The sequence below is a fragment of the Haplochromis burtoni genome, unplaced genomic scaffold (assembly GCF_018398535.1).
Source record: "Haplochromis burtoni strain Fernald_Lab_line unplaced genomic scaffold, NCSU_Asbu1 Contig_62, whole genome shotgun sequence".
In the NCBI taxonomy this organism is placed as follows: Eukaryota; Metazoa; Chordata; class Actinopteri; order Cichliformes; family Cichlidae; genus Haplochromis; species Haplochromis burtoni.
The window spans coordinates 1708964-1721681 of NW_024582423.1; the positions used below are offsets into that span (position 1 = coordinate 1708964).

Here is a 12718-nt window from a genome sequence, read left to right on the forward strand (position 1 = left end):
TATCATCTGTTCATCTAAGCTCATGTTTCTGATCTCGGTTTCCATGTTTCAGGTTTTCACATTCCAGGTATCTAGTGTTTAGTATATACCTTCCTCCAGTTTAGCATTGTTAGTTTAAGCTTAGTCCCCCGTCCAGCCAAAAATAAACTTTTTGCTTTTCGTTAAGTCCAGTTCCATCTCCTTAGTCTGTATTTGCGTCTGCTCTCTCTACTCCAGAGGATCTGACGTGACAAAAAGAAGGCAAATATTTTTCTCATTATATTGTTCATATTACTTTCAGCTTTAGCCATGTTATATTTGTACTATATTCAAGTAAATATAAGATTTAAATGATATGCTAATCATTTCTCTTTTTGCGACAGCCGTCCCAACTTGAACTGGAATAAGGTCTCTATAGATGTATGAAGCCACACAAAAGAATAATGTCAAGAATACAAGAAAGCAAACATGATGCTTTATTGAAACAGTTTACTGATAAATGACAGATGGTTGTCATGAAACTTTCATGTTTAATCTAAAAAAATCATGGGCTAAAAAGTCATACATGGTACTTAACACTGAATAGCAAGAGAATCCATGCTTCAGAGCAGACACTCAATTCACAAAGAAATCAGGCAAAATGCCCTTTTGATTTCAATAAAAAATATTAAATCTTTTTCTCCACTCTATCCATCTTTACATGGTACAGGTTTGTTCACTTTTTAATCATATAAAAACGCTTAATACTGATTGTGAAACACTGGAATTAATTTACAAAACATAATAATAATTATTATATTAATAACAATAACAAACAATAACAATAACCATTAAATTTAAAAACAAAAAAAAAATGGAAGAAATCAGTCATAGCTGTTGCAGCTTGGCCCACACGAACAGCAACGTTTTTTGGGGGAAAAAATACCAAATGGCATTTACATCTACCTGACACACAGTTACACACAAACACAGTATCAGGTCGTTGAGTTTTTTTCATTGCCATTTACAGTGTTATGGGCACAAAGACTAGACGCTCTCTAAAGCACTCATGTGCCTCTGCAGAATCAAACTCACAACCAAAGAAATCCTTCTCGCTGTCAGTCAACCTTGATGGACCAATGGCAGTCCCCAAAAAGTGCCCTACCCCTCCAGCACCCAGGATAGTAAATGATAGGTAAAAGTATTGGACCATTTTAAATGTCTCAGCATTTAGAGGAAGGGAAAAATCTTCCAGGTGACAGGAACTTGTATCCATTGCCAGCAGGTAGTCGGATAGAACGAGCACCAGGGCTACTGCTAGTGGAAATAGTAGGTGATGGGGCCACTTTTCTGGGGTTGGAGCAGTGATGTCCATTGGAAGAGTTCTTGCTACCCCTATCCAGTGACTGCAGCCCCAGCTCCCGCAGCTCCAGGCTGTCTTGGGTGTCGTTAGGGGAGCAGTGGCGCGGGGAGAGGTTCAGAAGACTTAGTACATCTCTGCTGGCAGAGGCGAGAGGACCGGGTGTGCTGTGGACAGCTTTGACGGGACCTAGATGTTGCTGTTGTTGGGCCGCAGCATTAGCCCAAAAGGTCTTCAGATTGTGGATAGCTTGTACTTTTTCGTCAATGACCCCTCTTCTTAGTCGATCCAAATCCGCCGTGTCAGCTGATGTAGAGCAGGCAGAGCCTGTAGAGGAGTAGGAAAGAGCAGGAGATGGAGCACTACCAGCAGGGGACTGGTGACCAGAACTGGGAGACACGTTGCTCGGGGAACGAGAGATGTGGCCACTGTACGGGGAGCTCGGGTACTTTAATTTGAACTGTGCGTGAGTGTCTGAAGTGGGTGAAGGATGGCTGCCCTCCTTTTGGGAAGACTCAGAGACCGCAGGGCTATTGTAGCCAGAGCTTATCTTCTGCAGTGAAGAAGATCGGGAGGGAGGTTTGGGTCTTGGGGAAGACTGAGCTCGACCACTAGCGCCGCTGTTAGGACGGCTGAACGCACTAGTTTCAGAAGAGCGGAATGCGCTACTCCGTGCTGAGGTTCCTCCAGCTGTCCCGGCCTCTGCACCAGCCCTCTGAAGACTACCCACAGCACGCAAATGGCTGTGAGTCTCTTCCAGAATCTTCTGGGCCAGTTCCTGAGGATCTAGAGGGACAGTTTTTTCTTCCTGAGACTTGACAGTGCTGTCCGTCTCAGTACTGGACTGGTCAGATTCTCCTGTATCTGAGCTGCTCACCTTACCGACTTTCTGAAACGGTGAGTTTGGGCTGGGCACCAGGTTTGTTTTGACGGGAGATGTTGGGGTGCTGACACTGCCCCTCGATGATACAGATACAGTGTACCCTCTCCCCGTTCCTGTGCTGGAGCCACCGACGACACCCCTGCCTCCCCGGTGGTGGCGCTGGCTGTGGCCTGGTGGCAAAGGCAGAGAGTCACAATGACTTCCCAGGGGCTCACTGCTGATAATGGAAAAGCCCTCATATTCCTCCTCATCTCCGCGGGCTCCCGCCACTGCAGCAGCTGCTCCATGGGGAGACGAGCGGCTGCGAGGAACATGAGGGTGTTTGTGGACCGAGTAGTGTGCTGTGACCCCACCGCGCTGCCGATGAGCAAGGAAATCACAGTCTGATTTGGAAGCAAAGCTCATAGAGGAGGCTACAGAGCTAAGGCTATAAACAGAAATGGCATCAGATGCTTGATTGTCCAGGCAAGGAGGAGAGAAGGGAAGGCTTGAGTATCCCATGGGCAGGGGGTTTGACACAGACTGGGCTGAAGCTAGGGACTCAAGGGAGGATGAGCTGTCCAGGCTCAAGCGCTTGGGCAGTTCTGTGGAGTCTGAACATAAAAGAAAAGAGATGATGAAAAATGTGACATGAGATAAACACAGGATAAAAACGGGCTGTTAAAAAGTGCCAATGCACAGTTCAGATTCCAGTCTACAGGGAATCAAGTTAGGAGCTCAACAACAATCAGCAAAGAATGAAAGTGCATAAGCAAAAAAATACATTTACTTACCAAAGAGTGCCAGCAGAGCCTGGAGAGCAAAGTGCAAGGTGCGGCGGTTGGCTAGCTTGCCTGTCTTCAGTACTACTTCTTCTTGGCCTACCTCACATAAGTCAAACCCTGCACATGCAAAACAGGACAACAGCTGTAACTTAAATAGACATATGGTAGACAATAGGATAGGGACTTTTTTTTTTTTTTACATAATAGATGACTAACCAAGAGCAGCCAGAAATTCATGGCATCCTGGGAGTCTCCATAGCTGCACACTAATGGACACCTGAATGGGCAGCAGGGAGAAATCCTGTTCTTTCTCTCCTGTCTGTAGTTGGACTAGCACCTGGTGGAGCTGAAAGAGACAGGGGACAACATTACAATAAAGTAGTGGAGATGTAATTAACGGCTTAAAAGTGAACTGGGTGATCAAAGCGTTGCATCAGTAACTTAAATAACCCAAGTGAAAAAATTATACAGCTTCTTCCTTTTAATAATGATTTCATTTTCTTCTCTTTAAGTCGTCCAATTAAAACATATTCATGTATCTTGTATAAGCCTGTGTCCTAAAAAAATATGTCTGAGCCCAGTGCACGAGCAATCTTGGCAATAAAATAACTGTAGGTAAGCTGAGCTGGAAGGGTTTGGGCTTTGTAGGGTTTAACACGCGGCCCGAGAGCACACTTACGTGTTTTGTTTGGGGATTACTTTGCTTTGAACAGAGACATCTTTGTCAACTTGACGCAACTGTGCAGAAACCCCTTCTTCTCGTTTCACCCGACACGAATGAGAAAGGGTTTTTTACATCACAGATTTACCCCTGCTTCCACCCTGAAACATTCCTTTGACCTGAACCAAACCCAAGTTCTAAATCTTAAATACCCCCAAATCCCTTAGATTTGACTGAAAACTAGCAAAGGAAAAACTATGAACAACACAAGACAGTAAACTTTGCATGTGGAGAGGAAAAACAACATGCATTTTCGCCAATACAAAGAGAGTTTAGCAGAACAGACAGTAAAGAGTGATTTAACAAGATAGCTATGGGATGGAGTGCTGGTAGTGAATGCACACTTACCATCGCCACCATATTTTTAACAGCCTTCAGACCACACGTTAGGAGCAGGGGAGAGAAAACAGGCGTTTAATGGCATGCACACAGGCCATTCGCAAAAAAAAAAAAGAAAAGGAAGAAAAAGAGTAAAGTACAAGGATTTATGGCAACAAGAGGATACAGCAACAAGTAACATTAGTGGTTTAACAGATTAAAGTTTATTGCTTGCAGCATATATAGATTAGATCAAGTGTTTCCACTGACACACACACACTTACATTTTGAGGCTATGAAAATTGCCAATCACAAACTAACTTGATGACTTTAAGCATGTGACAGCCACATGTTACACGTAAACAGGGATAAACTACGTCAGTCCCAGCTTAATTCTCAGGTGTCATAAGCTTGGAGAGGAAGAGAACAGAACTCAGACTGTAGTTAAGACTTTGGGCAACTAGTTAGAATTCAGTGCTGCATTTCAATGCAGATTAAGCTCCAGCTTGAGTTGCCAGTTCATTAGAGCGTATCCAGTCCTGACATTACCAAATTACACAGTGATAAAATCACTGATATGCTTCTTCTAGCAACGCACTTATAATACAAAGGTGTGGCAAAGTTTCAAAGAAAGTGAAAGGGGACTGCTACAATGCTTTTTAACTCTAAGTAACAGGAATGGTATTTGTCATTTGAACCAAAGACCAGTGGGTACTGGGTGCAAAACTCAACAGCATTTGTTCAGAGCTGCAGGGACCTACCCGGTTGATGAGCTGCTCTCCTGCCTCTGAAGCTGTAATGAGTTTGCACAAAGCTTGCAGAGCTGGCGGTGGCAGACCTAAGGGATTGGATCAAAGGAAGTTCTTCATCATTCATTAACAAGGCACACTGGTTTAAATGGTAGTGGTAAAAAAAAAAGTGCTAAACATGGGGCGATACATGGATCAATGAAATGGCGCAAACATAAATTGTGTTAAAATGTTCTGAGATTCTATCACAGAGTGATGCCAGGAAGGTGTCCTGGTCTCAAACTCATCCTGCAGCACGACAACGACCTTGCAATGCAACTCCTGTTGGGGCTATAATAAGCTATGTTTAGTGACAAGCATAACACTAAATGCTCCCAGGATTTAGAGTAATCTTCATGTGCATTTTTTAGTAAATAAATTGTGTTTTCTCATTTAATTGGATTATTTGACATCAAATTGTTATGGCAATGTTTTGGTTGTTGTTGTCATTTAAAAAACAAAATGTTGAATCAGGTAGGAATCAGTGCTGCTGTGTAACAGAAGCTTAGCATCATAATGATGGCAGCATTATAGCAAAGACAAACAATATCAAATACAAACAGTATTTAAACCTTTAACTTTATTCAATGAGAAATGTTCAATTTCCCAACATTATGAGCCTAATAAGTTGTCATAGCACAGGGATTTGCTAGTATTTATAAATCCATAACCTTGGGCACATTGTAAATAACTTGGTTTGTTTTAAATAGCTACATTGTCTACATACCCAGCAGTGACTGTAAGGTGGTGCTGCACTGCTGAAGCCTGTCTCCTGGGTCAGCAGTGGGAAAGAAGACAGCAGCGGGGATACCGGTGCCTGCAGAGTCAAGACGGAAGCCCACAGCTGTCAGCAGAGCCTGCCAACCAGGGACACCCCCTACTTTGTTCTCCACACTCTGCTGGGATGTATACATGGAATTACGCTGGCCATTCTGTATCCTCTGAAGAGACTTTTCCACCTGCAGTGAGCACAGCAATGCACCATCAGTGTTTTTGAGCAGTGCTGACTGTGACATCTTGTAAAATAAGTAACGGTGTGTCTCACCAAGTGAAGTAAAACCCTCAGAGCATCACGAGCCCGATCTGGATACTGTAGAATCTCAGCTAAAGCTTGGCCAATTAGGGAAGATGGGCTGTTAAGCTTCACATCATTGCCAATCAGCATGTATCCTGAAAAAAAGAAATAAAGTAAGAAGAGCTCAGTTTCACAGGGATCTTCTTTTAACTACTTTGTTTATTACTAATGTTGAAATAATGCATAAAGGAATTTCATCCCTGACCTGCCCAGTTGGAAGGGTGTGAGTACTGCTTGCTGCTCTGGACAGTCTTCATGGCATCTGCCAGTGCCGCACTAGCTTTGGTCCCGTTGAGAAGGGCGGAGTAGAAGGCATGGACAAAAACCTTGGAGGCAGCAACTGGGACAGGCCACAAGGACACAAGTACACACTGAGCCCCAGCAGCCAGGAAAGCTCTAGTCAGTCCCACAACACCATCTGCTGTGACCTTGCTGCTGGACTCTTGGTATGACCTGCAGCCACGAAAAGACAAGGCTCAAATGTGAAAACTGTAAAACTAAAATGTCAAGCTTGAAATTTGGTATTCTACCCTGTGCTTATCAAATAAATCATGATGTACATTTTAAGTACATTTGTGTGTTTAATGAATTTCATGTCAGTCAATCAATTTTGAATTCAGATCTTCAATATGGTTAATCTCATGGTTTTTTTTAATGACTTTAAATCTACATTAAAAAAAATCACTATTTAGTTGTATCGCTTTGCCAGTCTACCTACCCCAGCACAACCAGCTTGACGGGCAACCTCAGATCCAAAATATCTGCAGCTGTAAGCAGGAACTCCTGAAGGGGCGGGCTGTCACAGATGCTCTCCACATCACTGCTGTCATCCTGCATGTGGAGAGACTCTGGGATGGTGTAGCCACTTCCAGTGGAGCCCTTTCTGCCTCGGCCACTGCTGCCTGCTCTCCCCCCTGCACCTCTTCCCACTGTTCCCACTCCCACATTGGCGCTTGCTCCCCCAGGCACAGCCTCAGGGTTTGGGGTGAGCACCAGAGCAGCTAATTTCCAAGAAATGTGGGTGGCGAAGTGGGCGCATTCAGCCTGTGTTAGAGCACTCATGACCCTCTCCTTTGTGGCAGAAGAGCCAGCAAGGGGTTGGCATCCCAGCAGCTCAGCCACCATTAGTGCTTCCTCCTCTGCAGACGGCATAGGTCCCCACAGCCAGCGATCCATCACAGGTGAGGGAAGTCTCGGGTTACCCACCACTGCTGCCATTGAGACGCCGCCGCATGGGGCTGGTCCAGGACGCCGAGAATGAGCCTTAGAGGACATCAACAAATTTTACCTTGTAGCACAGCAAATCTTAGGAGTGAATAGTTTGTTATAGCATTACAGATTGTAAAAATGTGACAAAGTTTAAATAAGAAGCTGTACCTTTGCACTGGTTCCAAGGCCATGAATGGAGGGCACAGCAATGAGGCTGAAACGCTCATACAAGTATTCATTAGAAGAGCTTCCTTTTAGCAGAGCAAACGGGATGAGGTACAGTTCTCCCTCAAGCACCATCACTAGTTGCCTGTGTCTGCCAACAGGCCCACTGGAGTGCATCAAGCCCTGTGAGGCAAGGATATGAAAACACTTAATCACATAAAGGAAATTCATTTTTTTCTGCTTTTCTGTTCCTCTCGAAAGCACCCTATTGTGTTTTCTTCTCTCTGTCACACAACTGCCTCAACAGACAGGCAATACCCCGCCGAAGTAGTACTTACCCCCTCCATAGGTGCGATGAGCAAATCATAAAGTGCCCGCAGTGGAGGTTTTCCAAGGTTGCTGGAGCGACGGGGCAGGGAAGAGTTGCCATCTTTGGCAGGAGACATTGTGTTGCTGAACAGGCTTGTCATACTCTGGCAACTCCTGCAGAGACACAAAACAAAGTACTGTAGTTTTCATTTTAATCCTGAAAACCTCAAGAAAGTTTCAGACACTTAAGATTCTTCATGATTTTTGAGTTAGGAGTCTTTGCTGAGACTAAACCAACTTTAAACTGTTCAAATAGCACTATTTCTTTGGGCCTTTCTGGCCTTCTTGTTAATTCCAAAACGCAGTTGAGAAAGTGGATGACAAAGTCCATTTTTAATTTAATAGATAATGTGTCGCAGGGGATCATCACATTCATATATCTGCTCAAACGTAGAACAAATTTAATCCAAGAGGAGGTAGATGAGGGTAGGATATATTAATTTGTTGTTACCCCTTGGGAAGGCAAGTATAATACAAAGGCTGTTTCAATTCACTCAGTTTACCATGTCAATATGTACAGCTTCACTAGATGGCAGTATTGCACTGCTTATCTAGCACTTATTGGCCTAAATAGGGGCCAGACTGGCAGAATCACCACAGAAGGAGAGCACCATTCATGCATTTTCTTCAACATTTTAAATTCAGAACATCCCATCATCTGTTAGTTTTGTTGTCTTCAATCTTTATCAACAAACCAACTCAAGATAACAGCACAATGCGTTTTGGATGCCTGTCTGCTGTGTGAAGGGAATGACAGCCCTCAGCTCACATAGAGAAAGTCAGCATACTGAGAACTGTGCTAATGGTGGCTGAGGGGCTAGAAGCCTTTTCCTTTTTCCTAGCAGGGCCAAGCATTATAGTCACACTTGTCACTACTCCTCCATCTGTTCCACCAGCCAGAATTTCTTCCGGACCCAGCCAACAGACATCTATCCTGCCCTTCTGGTAGCCCCAGGCCACTGGCTTTCCTCCAGCCTCCCGACACTCTGTCTCTCTCCCAGGCCTTGGCATAAGGCTCCATGGGAAAGCAAAACAATCGTTTGTTAGCCTGACAAGAAGAATGAGTGAGGAGACAAGGGATAAGCCAAAAGAAGGTGAGTGTCAAGTGTAAAGGGAGACAATGAAAAGAAAAGACTGGGAGCTGTAGAGAGGCTGAACGTGAAGATTGCATTCAGTGGCTGTAAGTGAAAGACGGGTCTTTAAGTGTCATCTGCGTGGTAATCAGAGATAAATAAATCATCCTCTAGTATACATTTAAAGGTGCAGTGTGTGAAATCTCACCACTAGATGTCAGTGGATTGCAGCTTGCTCTGTTTTGTTATCCATCCAAATTCAGGTGTGTAACCCTGGCTACGGTGGCCACTGTAGGATAAAGAACTCTGGATGTCGTTCATCTGTGAGTGTAGGCTGTCAATCTGCTGTTTACCTCAGCTATCAATATGCATGTCTATGTATTCTGGAAGAGGCTGTCAGACTTTGTGAATGAAGGTTGGGTCTCACTCCTGTCTCATGTCAGTGATACTGAGACGAATTGTTGATGATGGGGGCGATCGTGGCTCAAGAGTTGGGAGTTCGCCTTGTAATCGGAAGGTTGCCGGTTCGAGCCCCGGCTCGGACAGTCTCGGTCGTTGTGTCCTTGGGCAAGACTCTTCACCCGTTGCCTACTGGTGGTGGTCAGAGGGCCCGGTGGCGCCAGTGTTCAGCAGCCTCGCCTCTGTCAGTGCGCCCCAGGGTGGCTGTGGCTACAATGTAGCTTGCCACCACCAGTGTGTGAATGTGTGTGTGAATGGGTGGATGACAGTTTGTGTAAAGCGCTTTGGGGTCCTTAGGGACTAGAAAAGCGCTATACAAATACAGGCCATTTACCATTTACCATGATATCCTGAACTTAAGAGCTGATCTTTTGCCACAGTTAGCTGCTGCTAGCCAGCGTTAGGGGAACTTCATTTGAAGCGGATCCAACACTGCTGGGCTCGGACGCCTTGCAAATGAACTCAGGAAATGTGTAAATGTGAAAATATACATGTACAAATGTTAAATGGTCGAATATAGTTGGAAAGAGCTATTGGTGATCTTTAAATTCAAAGTTACGTATAAGGTGTGCTGCGTATGAGGCTGGTGAAATGGCCATGGCATGACAACGTGACAGGGCAACACGGCGGCTTCAACAAACTGGCACTCGCTCCAGTTTGTGTATCTGTAACGATTAATTCTAAGTTTACGAGAACGCATGATTTTGTTAGAGCATGTAATTACACACGAATTCATGTATGAATACAATATTCTTTTTTTCTATTTAATAACCTAAAAAATAACTACTGTACCTCTAAGCTTATTATATTGGCTGTCTTTGTACTGCTGATAAAATAAACCTTGCATCATCCTTTTGGCAGAATTTTACAGAGAACTGCAAGATCATTAAACAATCTCATCAAGTTACACAACGAAGGCACAAAGAGACTTTCATTATCACTTTCCCACAGTAATCCTTCCAAGCTCCGTACTGAAGACGAGATCTCAGTGCCCTGTACCTATTTGAATTTAAATGTTATTCAATTAAGGTTTCTTTTTGAAATAAACGTATCCTTTCTCTTTGTAATACATAAATATCAAAATCCTGAAGTATTCATATAAATTCATTCCATTAAATGGTAATAGCCTAAACATGTAAGGAAAAATAGCAGGAGAAAGTGAATTCAAAAAGAGCTCTTGAATAACACAAAGATTATCTGACACCAAACCTCAAGATGTATGGAGGACAAAGAGGTTTTCTCAGTTTTCTCTTGCTTTTGGTATTGTGACAGACGACAGGCTCCTAAGCATGATGAGCTTTATAATTCAGATTTTTTTTTTAAAGGCCCAAAAGAATGAGGGGATTATTACCGGCAGCCCATTAAAGGGGCTTAATGAGCACCAAGACTCAATTAAAGCTGGAATTACCCTCTCATCAAAGAACAGCTCAACTGTGGACGAGGACAGGGAAATATGACCCAGACACACAAGTATGCACACACATGCACGCACATTGTCGGTATACCTTACCAATCAGCCCAATGTAAATGAATACTCTGCATAGTGTCAATAAATAACGCTGTGAACAAGCCAGTGGCGCTCGCACTAAAATCTCATAAATCTGCATAACAAACACAGACATGGCAAACATTTTAAAACCACATTCATCTCCATGTCTGCGCCTGGCAAACAGTCACACGCACATGTGACCACATTCACGCACACACACACAGGGCTTCCATCAGAGTAGACAGTTGATAAGGGCTTTAGCAGCTTTGGCTTTACTCAGTCTATTTAATAAGGAGGATTCACATGCTGCCTCTGCGCTGGCTAAACAATGGAGAAAAGAGTCCTTTCACAGATGAGCCACAATACCCACGAATCTCCTTACTCGAGCAGAGACTTTTAATCGTCTTCTTTGTGCAAAAGTGGGTCTAAGTAGCATTTGGTGATTAACACTGCCACTCATTAACAGCCAAGGAACACTGAGGTGATGTGCATCAAAACCCCCCTACCTGTTGAACAGGTTGTTTCTGGACACCATGCGCAGGAAGCCCGTTGGATCAGTGACGGAGTTAAGCTTGTTGTTGAGCTCCTCAAATTGTTGATCCAACAAATCTCCCGCCTCACTCTCAGTCTCACTGCTCGAGCACCCTCTGAAAGAGAGAAAGAGATGGAGTGAGAGGCATCCAAGGCCACAGAAATGTTGCCAAGAGAAAAAAAAGCATGTGAGCACAGCAGACAATACACTCTTATATTGTTTCGCTGCGGATAAATCAAGTACTCACAGAAACACACACACACACAGACACTTCTGACCTGCCAAAAAACACACACCGTTCAACCCTCACACACTTGGCCTCTTTTTTTCAGCCTGGATCCAACAGCCTGATTGTAATCCTTTCAATATAATGCCAGTAATGCTGATCCAGTCGCGGGGGTGTCATCCCCCCCCCAATCACTAGCTCGCAACCACTCTCTCATCTCGCCCTTCATGCGTGAACCTCTCCTTTGATATCATGCAACTCTTAGAGTATCTCACAGCAGCTGTATGAACTTCTTGGAACCACCATGGGATCTCTGATTGCCTTGCGCACCTACCACTGCAATTCTTAAAGCCACAGTACGTGGCTCACACTGAGATTCGCTCTCCGGGAATGTACATGGTAACAGACCTATTCAGACTGGATTTTCAAAAAGATGGAGAGATTCCACATGTTAATACGCAGATTTCGACTATCACAAAAGCCGTGTCTTCCGCTCTCTTTATTATCCTGTCTTTCACACACATATGCTCCTCTCCATTTTTCTCCATCCCATTCATTCTGCAGACACTCATTTCAGAGTGCTGCCTCCCTTTCTCTGCACTCTGGAGACTGAATGGGCTGGTAAGTGGGGCCATATGGTGCCCATCCAGGCGCAGTGGTGTGTATGCAACTTCCCATTGGAGAAGTAAATGAGCTGGTAATGGGGCAGGAGGGCCAGACTGCTAGGGGTGGAAGAGACTGGCACTGGGTGGAGCAGCTGGTCACTATGGATCAAACTCCAACTAGAGAAACATGGCACACGTCAAGCACAGTGTAGCTCCAAGGATGTCAATGGGTGATTTGAACTTTTGATACATCTCAGAACACTTTACATGCCCTACACATATGACTACATCCCCTGTTGTGTGTTAGATCTCTATTCACTACCAGCCTCTTCTTTGACTTTTGGCTCACTGATTTTAGCGTCTCCTCTGAACCTTCCTCCCCATTCTTCCTTAAGGTTACAGTAACCGCCTTCTCTTTTCCTTGGGTTGTCAGACTGGCTGTGATAGAGTTGTATTGTTGATTGTCATTTATGCTTAGAAACATTTACTCATTTATGCTTAGAAATATTTAACCATAGATGCTTAGAAGTGTATAATTAATTGTGTAGTGATAAGTTGTGGGATCTTCAACAGGCTACAAAGGCTTGGTGTGTATTCCACACTAGAATGCACACCTACATCCTGGGAGCATGGGAAGAGGTCGCATCTTGTCTTAATTGTTTTATGGCAGGATCAACGTAGTTGCGTCTGTTCTAGTCTAAGTGCTTTTTGTTTAGATGAACTG

The 12718-nt window shown here is 44.1% G+C and overlaps 1 protein-coding gene across 4 annotated transcripts in view; it reads right to left on the bottom strand.

Annotated features, from left to right (window-relative positions):
- Positions 1–130: 130 nt before the first annotated feature.
- Positions 131–12718, bottom strand: part of LOC102289064 (tetratricopeptide repeat protein 28) — a 196185-nt gene continuing 183597 nt past the window's right edge. For 3 of the 4 annotated variants that reach the window (XM_014333712.2, XM_005922728.3, XM_042221196.1), the window contains 12 exons: positions 11138–11278; positions 7580–7724; positions 7245–7424; positions 6586–7130; positions 6073–6320; positions 5838–5962; positions 5520–5751; positions 4766–4842; positions 4035–4058; positions 3182–3311; positions 2975–3082; positions 131–2794 (listed from right to left, as the gene is read on the bottom strand). In XM_014333712.2, coding sequence (XP_014189198.1) covers positions 1182–2794; positions 2975–3082; positions 3182–3311; positions 4035–4058; positions 4766–4842; positions 5520–5751; positions 5838–5962; positions 6073–6320; positions 6586–7130; positions 7245–7424; positions 7580–7724; positions 11138–11278 — 3568 coding nt within the window. In that variant the 3' untranslated portion in view covers positions 131–1181. The remainder of the gene's footprint in view (positions 2795–2974; positions 3083–3181; positions 3312–4034; positions 4059–4765; positions 4843–5519; positions 5752–5837; positions 5963–6072; positions 6321–6585; positions 7131–7244; positions 7425–7579; positions 7725–11137; positions 11279–12718) is intronic. The other variant, XM_014333713.2, reaches the window with a different exon arrangement.